The sequence below is a fragment of the Stegostoma tigrinum genome, chromosome 20, assembly GCF_030684315.1.
Source record: "Stegostoma tigrinum isolate sSteTig4 chromosome 20, sSteTig4.hap1, whole genome shotgun sequence".
Lineage (NCBI taxonomy): Eukaryota > Metazoa > Chordata > Chondrichthyes > Orectolobiformes > Stegostomatidae > Stegostoma > Stegostoma tigrinum.
The window spans coordinates 45,020,608-45,032,245 of NC_081373.1; the positions used below are offsets into that span (position 1 = coordinate 45,020,608).

Here is an 11,638-nt window from a genome sequence, read left to right on the forward strand (position 1 = left end):
GATCGTTCTGAGGAAGGGTCACCTGACTCGAATCATTAACTCTGATCTTTTCTTCACAGATGCTGTCAGACCTGCTGAGCTTTTCCAGCAACTGCTGTGTTTGTTCCGGCTTGAGGGGTTTCAGTTCCTTTGTAATTTAGACCAAAATATTCTCAAAAGCAAGCTCCCGGTTCAATCATCTATGTGTCTACCTGTCTAAAGCAGATAGAATTTCAATGACATTTATCTCATTATGTTGATCAAATATCAAATCCCTGCAGCAGCAAAACCTCCGCTGGTCAGGGAATTAAAAGTAACACTTGACGTGTCATAGTTTCCAGATGTTTTGTTCCCTGACTGTGAAAGTGTAAACTGAAACCATTTAGTCAAAGTAACTTCAACAATTTGACTCCAGGGAGCGAGGTGCTGGAACATGGGCTTGTACAATATTATAGGTTCCTTGGCTCCAATTACCCATACAGATCTGTTCACTCACACAGAAACACACAACAAGCACAACCTGTTGATGAATCTCCATTTCACATTACTACCATATTCCTCAGGCCTTTCATTGGCATCCATCAACATGAGACGCTTCAATAGCTCTCCAATGATAAACTGACCTCGGCTTATCCATCCTGGGTTTGGAAACTCGAAGCTGCTCAATCACTGGAACTGGCCTGGAACCACGCCACCCACCCAGCGAGTACTGACACCTCCCAATGTCCTGTGCATGAAGCCAGTGGACCCTTCTAAAACATTCCCCTGCCCCCCAGCCTTTCCCATCATGCAAATGGCAATGAGCCTGGAGCCTGATTCTTTGCAGTCCATCCCTTAATGTTGTCTTCGGAATTTATAAAATAGTCTTTTGTTGGAGTAAATCAGGTTGCAGAAATTGAGGTAATTTTACTTACAGCAAAGGAGATTCAGGAGCTCTTTGATAGAGGTATATAAGCTTGTGACAGGTTTCAATAAGTTAGATAAAGTTATGCTGTTCCCATGTGATGATACAATGAGGACTGAGGAGAGCACAGATTTAACATTTTGGGCAAGAAATGTAATGCAGAATCATAGAATCCTACAGCCTGGTTGCAGCCTATTTGGCCCATTGATTCACACCAACCCTCTGAAGAGCATCCCACCAAGACCTACCGTAACACTGTAACCCTGCATTTCCCGTGGTTAACTCACCTCAACTACACATCCCTGGACACTATGGGCAATTTAGCATGGCCAATCCACCTAACTTGCACATCCTTGGGAATCAGAGCACCTGAAAGAAACCCATGTAGACAGGGGGACAATGTGCAAACTCCAAAAAGACAAGAGTGAAATCAAACCCAGTGCTGTGAGGCAGCAGTGCTAACCACTGAGCCACAGGGAGAACACTTGTACACAGGTAGCAGTAATGGCCAGTAAGCTGTGCACGGTATATTTCTGGTTACGTGGAATCTGCTAGGGATTTCAGTAGAGAGTGCAACAGTTTTATTTTGTACTTTGTAAGGTCTTTTTAGAAGATAAATTGAACCCCAAGATCATTGTTGTGGGGGACAGCCAAAAAGAAAGAGTTAGAACACAGGAAATAATTGGACTATCATAGGTTACGTTCAGATTGAAGGTAAATGGGAGAAATTTTTACAGATTGCAAACTAAAAGACCAGTTCGAAACTTAAAAGTCAAATTAAGTACTAAGTAAATAAAATTGAGCTGCAAGGTGTTATGGTTCAACATTGAATTCAGTGGGATGTCACAATATAATCTCTGTGGGTTAGATGATCCAAATTAACACTTTTATTTGTAATCTATATGTGTATATATATGAATAAAGCACACGTTTTTCAGTAAATATATAGATATATTAAGCAACAAATATATACTAAGTTTTAAAGATACATTAATGATGTGCAATCTACCTTAGGTAGATTAGAAATATACGCAAACTAATGAGTGGATCTATTAAACTATCTTAGACGTAATGTTGTCGAGTAGATCTGTCACTCGGGTTGTGGATGCTGTGGTTGGTTGGCTCACCGAGCTGGTTCATTAGTTTGCAAACGTTCCATTACCCTGCTCGGTAACAACATCAGTGCAGATTCCGACGAAGCGCCGTTGAGATTTCCCGCCTGGTTTTTAAGCTCTGGGGTCCATTGGAGGTGATTACCTCATTTCTGGTTTTTCTTTGTAGTGGTATGTATCTGGAGGCTAATTCTATGTGTTTATTGATGGCCTTCTTGGTGGAGAACCAAACCTCTAGAAATTCCTGTGTTGTGGCTCGTTTGAACAGTGCTTTCATGCAACTCCATTTATGGGTATTAGGGTGGTTACTGTTGAAATTTAGGACTTGATCCGTGTGTATGGCCTCAGTGTATAATTTGGCCAGAAATTCCATTCCCTGTTGGCCCTGCGTTCTATCATCAGGTCCATGGGTGGGAGTTTGTTTGTTCTTTTCTTCTTCTCTTGAATTTGATGCCGGTGAAAATGTTGTTATAAGTTGGTGTAATCCTTCTGGTTTAATTCTTTTGATGGTGTCGGAAGTGTTGCCCATGCATCGGATCCATAGTAACCACATCTTTTAGTTGGTTGGTTCACTGAGCTGGATCGTTGTTGTTCCACAAATGTTTCATTACCCTGCCGGGTAACATCCTCAGTGCAGCCTCTGATGAAGCGCCGTTGTGTTTTCCCGAAACGTTTTTAAACTCTGGAGTCCGTGGGGTGGATTACCTCACTTCTGAATTTCCTTCGCAATGGAGTACAAATGGGGTTGAGTTCTATGTGTTTATTGATGGCTTTCTTCATGGAGTTCCAGGCTCCTAGGAACTCCCATACCTGTCTCTGCTTTTCTCATCCCAGGATCTTGGAGTTGTCCCAATCGAATTGGTATTTCTCCTTATCCATGTGGATAGAGATAAGTGAGCCTGCATACCATGTAGTTAACTCAGCCACATTAGGGGCATTGAAACAGTCCTTGGATAAGCATCTGGATGATGATGGGATAGTGTAGGGGGATGGGCTTAGATTTGTTCGCAGGTTGGCACAACATCGAGGGCCGAAGGGCCTGTTCTGTGCTGTATTGTTCGATGTTCTGTGTTCTATGGTCATGTCTTTTTGTAGCCAGTTGATGTTCATGTACTCTTGTTGTTAATTTCCTAACTGTTTGTCCAATGTAGTGTTTGTCACAGTCTCTGCAGGGAATCTTGTATATGGCATTGGTCCTGTCCAGAGTGGGTTGTGAGTCTTTGTTTCGGGTGAGCAGTTGTTGTTGGGTTGATGTCTGTTTGTGTGCTACTCTGATGCCCAGCGGTCATAGGAGTCTTGTGGTTAGTTTCGATGTGTTCCTGATGTAAGGCAAGAAAACACAACTGCACTTCAGCGGAGGCTGCACTGATGATGTTACTCAGCAGGGAAACGAAATGTCTGCGGAACAGCAACGAACCTCAGTTCTCAGCGAGCGAACTAACCACAACATCCACAACCCGAGCTACAAATCAACTCCAAAACCTTAGTAACAACATCTGGAGCAAGTGTTGGTTGTTTGGGGAACTGTGGCCCAGAGTTGATGCGCTGGAGTCTGAGCTTCAAACACTGTAACATTTCCAGGAGGGGGCCAGTCGCCTGGGTGCCGTGTTTCAGGAGGCAGTCACACCTTTTAGATTAACTCCCTTGAAATTGGTCAGTGAATGGGCACAGGAGAGTGACTACAAGCGAGGCAGGTAGAATGAACCAGGGTGCGGTGCTGAAGGAGCCTTAGCCCTTGAGCTTGTCTAACAGGTTTGACTTCTTGCTCCCTGCATGGATGAGAGTGGTGTAAGGAGGACGAGCAAACTCATCTTAGCACCATAGTACAGGGAAACATTCAAGTGGGGAGAGAAGAGAAATGCAGTTCTAATCAGGGACAGTACAGTCAGGGAGCCTTACATCTGTTGTAGGAAAGGTTTTGGAAAGGATTATAAGAGATAGGATTTATAATCATCTAGCAAGCAACAATTTAATTGGAGATAGTCAACATGGATTCAAGGGCAGGTCGTGTCTCACAAACTTCATTGAGTTTTTTGAGAAGGTGACCAAGCATGTAGACAAAAGTAGGGCAGTTGACATGGTGTACATGGACTTCAGTACAGCCTTTGATACGGTTCCACATGGTAGGCTGTTGGAGAAAATGCGGAGGCATGGGATTGATGGAGATTTAGCAGTTTGGATTTGAAACTGGCTTTCTGTAAGAAGGCAATGAGTGGTGGTTGATGGAAAATATTCAGCCTGGAGTCCGGTTACTAGTGGTGTGCCTCATTGATCTGTTTTGGGGCCACTGTTATTTGTCATTTTTAAAAATGACTTGGATGCAGGAATAGGTGGATGGATTAGTAAGTTTGCAGATGACACTAAAGTTGATGGAGTGGTGGACAGTGTGGAAGAATGTTGCAGGTTGCAGGGAGACTTGGACAAACTGTAGAATTGGGCTGGAAGGGGGCAAATGGAGTACAATGCAGATAAATGCGATGCGATTCAGTTTGGGAAGAATAATAGGAACGCAGAATACTGGGTCAATGGAAAGGCTCTTGGTAGCGTGGATGTGCGGAGGGATCTTGGTGTCCATGTACATCCATCCCTGAAAGAAGTCAGTTTGATAGTGCTGTTAAGAAAGCTTACGGTGTGTTAGGTTTTATTGGTAGAGGGATTGAGTTCTGGAGCTGTGATGTCATGCTGCAAATGTACAAAACACTAGTGTGGCCTCATTTGGAATATTGCGTGCAGTTCTGGTCGCCCCATTACAGGAAGGATGTGGAAGCATTGGAAAAGGTACAGAGGAAATTTACCAGGATGTTGCCTGGTATGGAGCGAAGGTCTTATGAAGAGAGGCTGAAGGACTTGGGACTTTTGTCATTGGAGGGAAGAAGGCTGACAGGGGATTTAATAGAGACATACAAGATGATCAGAGGATTAGATAGGATGGTCATTGAGAGTCTTTTTCCGAGGCTGATGACGCCGGCTTGTACGAGGGGGCATAGCTGCAAAATGAGGGGTGATAGATTTAAAACAGATTCTTTACTCAGAGAGTGGTAAGGGTGTAGAATGCCCTGCCTGCCAATGTAGCTAACTCGGCCACATTAGGGACATTTAAACAGTCCTTGGATAAGCATATGGATAATGATGGGATTGTGTAGGGGGATGGGCTTAGATTAATTCACAGGTCGGCGCAACATCAAGGGCTGAAGAGCCTGTTCTGTGCTGTATTGTTCAATGTTCTATGTTCTATGAATAAACAGGATCAACAGTCCCATAGATAGTAAGAAGTGCTGATGTTGGAATCAGAGATAACACACTATAACACAGCAGGCCAGGCAGCATGAGAGGAACAGGAAAGAAGGGTCCTGACCCGAAACCTCAACCTTCCTGTCCCTCTGACGCTGCGTTGCCTGATATGTTCCTCCAGCTCAACACTGTGTTATCAACAGTGCCAGATGTTGTATTGCCTGACAGGATAGGATTGCCCGTTCAGGATATCTCCTCTGCAGAGAAACTTGAAGTGGGATGGGATAGATCATATTGTCATGTCCCATGTAGGTACAAACGATATAGGTGGAAAGATGAAAGAGGTTCTGCTGAGGGAATATGAGTAGCTAGGGGTGAAATTAAAAAGCAGAACCGAAACGTGAACAAGCTCTGAGCCACGAGCAAATTGGCACAGGGTCAACAATACAAAGAGATAAACACGTAATTGGTGTGGGAGAGACAGGTTTGAATTCATAGAACATTGGCCCCAGTCCTGGAGAAGGAGGGAGTTCTATCGATGGGCTGGGCTGTGAACCATGCTGGGCCCAGAATTCTTTCACCGTGCACATCCAGGGCTGTGGATAGGATTTTATATTAAGTAGTGGGGGGTTGGGTTCTGATGCTTGGAAAATTATGGTAAAAGTTAAAGGGTAAGGGCTCAGCAGAGGCTATGAAAGTTTCCAGAATAAGTACGAGGCCAAAGCATGGTAAAGGTCAGGAATCTAACTTCAAGCACAATAGATAAAGGGACAATTATGATAATGGGGCAGTCATTGCAGGACTGAGAGTGTTCTACTCAACTGCACACAGCACACAAAACATTGTAAATGAGCTTGTAATGCAAGTTGAAAATAGAACGATGCTGTGGGTATCACAGAAATGTGGCTCTAAGTGGATCAGGGCTGGAAATGAAACATTCAAAGATATAGGCTCTCTTGAAAGAACATGCTGATGGGCAGAGCAGATGGGGTTGCCTTTTCAGAAAGAAATGAAATTAAATCGATAGCAAGGAGTGATATAGAGTCGGAAGGTATAGAATCCGTGTGGGTACAGCAGGGGAACCGCAAAGGGAAAAAGGATGCTGATGGGTGTTATGTTCAGGCCACCTAGCAATAGTCAGAGTTTGGGAATAAAATAAATTGGGAGATAGAAGAAGCATGTCAGGAGGGCACTATTCTAACAATCAAGGGGTACTCGATGTACAGGTGGTCAGCAAAAACCGGGTTGTTCATGGATTCCAACGAAAGGAATTTGTGGAAGGTCTACCAAGTGGTTTTCTGGGGCAGCTTTTGGTAGAGTCCACGAGGGAACTCTGGAGAGAAACAAAGAAAAATGTTAACTTTACTTTGGACATAAATTTCCCCACCGGGCAGCAAAATGATAACTTGGGGACTTCCACACACTGGTTGTCCATATATTCCTTTTGCATCCCATGCAGAATCTCCTGCAAAACACCAACCTGAACATTGCTTGCCAGCAGTTTGGAATTTAAAATACTCTCAGACAGACATCAGCAGCGAAAGGTCAGTTTTGAAACTCCTTCACCACACATCTGAAACCAATCTGGAGTTTAAATCAGGCTCAAGAAATGTTTGTAATTGGATCGAAATCTCTTTCTTTTCAGCTCTGTCCAATTGAATCAATTCATGCAAATCCCAAAAAATGCAAATACATTTTGGTTCTTTCCACTCACAACAAAATGTCTTGGGCATCAGAAACAAATGGTTCATTGCCAGTGACGACAAAATTCTTGACGAAGCATCGAGATTTGGAATAATTACAATATAATTACCCATCTGAAAATTGGACACATGAATAATATGATCAATTGAAAAATATCTAACTGAACCTATGAAGTGGATACCAGGTAAAAGCTGATTATAGTTTCAAGAGTATTAATTCATCTTTTGGCTATGTTTTAGCTGGGAAATTCAATGCTGAGCTAGATGGAAAGGCGTAATTCACAAAGAGCACTGAGATATTCTTCATTGCCTTGATCAAATTCCAAGGCCTTTTCAAAGTATTCAATGGCTTTGCGCTTCTTCCCATCCAGTTGATGCAGGAAGCCAAGAACACCCAGGGCCTGACTATCTCGTGTGTTCCTGTGAAGTCGTCTTGTTGCGATCCTCTCCAAATTGTCACGGCACTTTTTTCTTTCCACTGAATTATAATCAACTTTCATTCCTTCCAGAAAATGGGCGATGGCTTTTGATTCTGTTCTTTTCTGATACAGTTGAAATAATCCAGCCTGTAAACATATTGCTTGCCTATTCTCAGGACGGATATCTTTCAGTTTCAGGAGATTGGTGTAGATCTTCTCTGCTTCAGGATACTCTTCATTTATTGAACATATTCCTGCAAAATCCAGTTGTGCCCGAATAAAGGTTAAGGGCCGATGCTCAAATGCCTTTTTAAAATGAGACTTGCAAAGTTTGATCAATTCAGTTTTCTGTTGAAAAGCAGGATTGTGGAGCCTTCTACTGAGTGGATTTTTGAGCAGTGACATTAGTTTCTTTCTGTAGCACAGGCCGATTTGATGGTGCAAGAAGGTGGAGCTTGGAGTAATTTCCATTGCTGTCTTCAACACTTTCAAAGCTTTTTCAACATCTCCATTGTTTCTGTAAAACTTGGCAGCGTATCGAAGCACGTGTGGGAGATCAGGGGACTTCTGCAATGCTCTCTCCACCAATGTGAATGCTTCCTCCTCTTGACTGAACTCTTGTAGTTTTAAAGCTAACAGCACCATGGCTTCAGTATGATCAGGATCAAGCTCCAGCACACGCCTAAATTGTTTCACTGATTCCATGGGACCACGACTCTCTGGGGTCCCAGAAAATGCTTCCAGGCGAGACAGAACAGTAGCATAACCAATGTTCCACTCAATGTTGTCAGGATCCTTCTCCAAAGCCTTTTTAAAACAGTCCTTTGCCTCTTCATAATATTGGCCAGCAGATTTCAACAGTGACCAACCCTTCTCCCCATAAACCTCGGGTATCATTGCTGTAAACCGGGAGGCTTCAGGAAATAGTTTACAGACCGTCTCCAGCTTGTCGAGGTAGGACTGAGCCTCTTCCAGTCGTTCCATGTGATAATAAACCCAGGCATAGTTTCCATAGGTGATGATCATTCTTTGTTCAAATTCATCTTTATAATTCTCCTTTAGAATCTTTTCAGCTTCCTTTAAATTCTGAATTGCCTCTGCACAGTTTTCTTGCAGACAATTTATAAAAGCAAGTTGGTTGTACAATCTGGCTTGAGGTTTCACATTTGTCTGTATTGAATCTTCTAGTCTTTGTTTCAGATCATCCAAGTCAATGGTTTCTTGCTGTGGGGCCCACGTAAAGTGACATTGAAGCTGATCAAGCTTCACTTTCAACGAAACCTTCTGTTTGTCACTGCAAGAGAATAAAATGTAATAAAAGTTGTTTGACAGTAAGTTAGATTTTCCCTGCCCTGCCTTTCTTTGTATAAAATTTGCTCCCGTTTCATGGACCCTGTGACTGTGAAATCTCTGGCCATCTAAGGTCAAAGCTCATCTAAGCTAATGTCTGAGTAAATGAAATGATTTAATTTATAAGTAGTGTGTTATTATACTTGTCTCCTTTCTGCTGAGTGATCTGCTGACTTTTTAATCTCCTCACCGAAAGCACAACTGAAATTCTGAGCAATCTTCGCTTGCAATCATCTGAAGTGGAACACTGGTTCAAGAATCCAATCTGCCTGTTAGGATGTTCAAGACATCTCCTTCACTTCCCTGCATTCTGTTCGAAAACAGAAGCCTCCTCACTGAATTGTGAGGGCTATATCCAACATGCTTTCCTTCTCACATGGGCATTCCCTTAACACTCTCACAAACAGTGCTCCAAGATAATAAAATGTGAGGCTGGATGAACACAGCAGGCCCAGCAGCATCTCAGGAGCACAAAAGCTGACGTTTTGGGCCTAGACCCTTCATGAGAGAGGGGAATGGGGAGAGGGTTCTGGAATAAATAGGGAGAGAGGGGGAGGCAGACCGAAGACGGAGAGAAAAGAAGATAGGTGGAGAGGAGAGTATAGGTGGGGAGGTAGGGAGGGGATAGGTCAGTCCAGGGAAGACGGACAGGTCAAGGAGGTGGGATGAGGTTAGTAGGTAGCTGGGGGTGCGGCTTGGGGTGGGAGGAAGGGATGGGTGAGAGGAAGAACCGGTTAGGGAGGCAGAGACAGGTTGGACTGGTTTTGGGATGCAGTGGGTGGAGGGGAAGAGCTGGGTTGGTCGTGTGGTGCAGTGGGGGGAGGGGACGAACTGGGCTGGTTTAGGGATGCGGTGGCGGAAGGGGAGATTTTGAAGCTGGTGAAGCCCACATTGATACCATTGGGCTGCAGGGTTCCCAAGCGGAATATGAGTTGCTGTTCCTGCAACCTTTGGGTGGCATCATTGTGGCACTTCAGGAGGCCCATGATGGACATGTCATCTAAAGAATGGGAGGGGGAGTGGAAATGGTTTGCGACTGGGAGGTGCAGTTGTTTATTGCAAACCGAGTGGAGGTGTTCTGCAAAGCGGTCCCCAAGCCTCCGCTTGGTTTCCCCAATGTAGAGGAAGCCACACCGGGGACAATGGATGCAGTACACCACATTGGCAGATGTGCAGGTGAACCTCTGCTTAATGTGGAAAGTCATCTTGGGGCCTGGGATGGGGGTGAGGGAGGACGTGTGGGGGCAAGTGTAGCATTTGCTGCGGTTGCAGGGAAAGGTGCCGGGTGTGGTGGGGTTGGAGAGCAGTGTGGAGCGAACAAGGGAGTCACGGAGAGAGTGATCTCTCCGGAAAGCAGACAAGGGTGGGAATGGCAAAATGTCTTGTCTGGTGGGGTCGGCTTGTAGATGGCGGAAGTGTCGGAGGATGATGCGTTGTATCTCGAGGTTGGTGGGGTGGTGTGTGAGAACGACGGGCATCCTCTTTGGGCGGTTGTGGCGGGGGCGGGGTGTGAGGGATGTGTTGCGGGAAACACGGGAGACGCGGTCAAGGGTGTTCTCAACCACTGTGGTTGGAAAGTTGCGGTCCTTGAAGAACTTGGACATCTGGGATGTGCGGGAGTGGAATGCCTCATCGTGGGAGCAGATGCGGCGGAGGCGGAGGAATTGGGAATAGGGGAATTTTGCATCCCAAAACCAGTCCAACCTGTCTCTGCCTCCCTAACCTGTTATTTCTCTCACCCATCCCTTCCTCCCACCCCAAGCAGCACCTCCATTTCCTACCTACTAACCTCATACCACCTCCTTGACCTGTCCGTCATCCCTGGACTATCCCCTCCCTATCTCCCCACCTATACTCTCCTCTCCACCTATCTTCTTTTCTCTCCGTCTTCGGTCTGCCTCCCCATCTCTCCCTATTTATTCCAGAACCCTCACTCCATCCCCCTCTCTGATGAAGGGTCTAGGCCCGAAACTTCAGCTTTTGTGCTCCTGAGAAGCTGCTGGGCCTGCTGTGTTCATCCAGCCTCACATTTTATTATCTTGGATTCTCCAGCATCTGCAGTTCCCATTGTCACAAACAGTGGTCCAACTGCTTCTGGGTCTATTACATTCTCCATTCCAACATGTAAATTAAATACATATCCTTAAAACAGAAAGTCAAATCCATCACAAATACGTCCTCAGCATTTTAAAATGCCACAAGTCTGTGAGAAGGTGTGTTTGAAGGTGGAAGCTCATAAAACATTCACCAAACTCTAGTTTTGTATCAGTACTGCATTTCATGCCAGCACTGACCTCAGCCCAGAGAGTCAAAACATTCCAGTTTTCCCCACTTAAAGACTGCCTCTCCTTAAAATCCTCTCTTTTTCTAAACTTCCTTGTCACCTTCCAAATATTTTCTTTTGTGACAAGTTTTGTTGATCACATTCCAATGGCAATTTATTACATTTGAGGTGCTATATAATTATCATTTGATATAAAAGTTTCTGTCTGAAAGTTTTATTTATGAAGAAACAAGCTTCTTGCCCAATAGTCCAAACGTAAATTTCAATACTAAAGAATTTCAAGTAAACTTTACTAACCTCATCATGTAAAATATGTTGATTTTCCTTCTCAGCTGTATTTTCCTCCAGTGAGTCAATTGAGAAATGTAACTAATGTGTTAGTTTTCAACAAAATGCATGCTTTCCTTTCATGATTCACTTGAAGTCACTTACTGAATGTGAAACGAAACTGAAACTGGAAAATGAAATGAACAACTAAATTATCTGTCTGTCCAGCACAGAGTGCTCTCACAGTGTCATAGCCCAGGGCACTCCAGGAATCTCTCAGACACTGCAATGTGCAATCCTAGTGAAAACAATTACCGGCACATTAAAAATTGAGTATTATTTTGCTAGTTCCTTGAAACTGGATAGAAAAATTTGTGGAAAAGCAATAA

General features: G+C 44.1%; 1 protein-coding gene across 1 annotated transcript; it reads right to left on the reverse strand.

The window, feature by feature from the left end:
• Positions 1-1,879: 1,879 nt before the first annotated feature.
• Positions 1,880-11,410, reverse strand: LOC125462055 (interferon-induced protein with tetratricopeptide repeats 5-like). The gene is made up of 2 exons (XM_059653140.1): positions 11,280-11,410; positions 1,880-8,642 (listed from the first exon to the last, which is right to left on the reverse strand). The coding sequence occupies exons 1-2, from the start codon at positions 11,285-11,287 to the stop codon at positions 7,190-7,192; spliced, it is 1,461 nt and encodes a 486-aa protein (XP_059509123.1). The 5' UTR covers positions 11,288-11,410; the 3' UTR covers positions 1,880-7,189.
• Between the last annotated feature and the right edge of the window lie 228 nt (positions 11,411-11,638).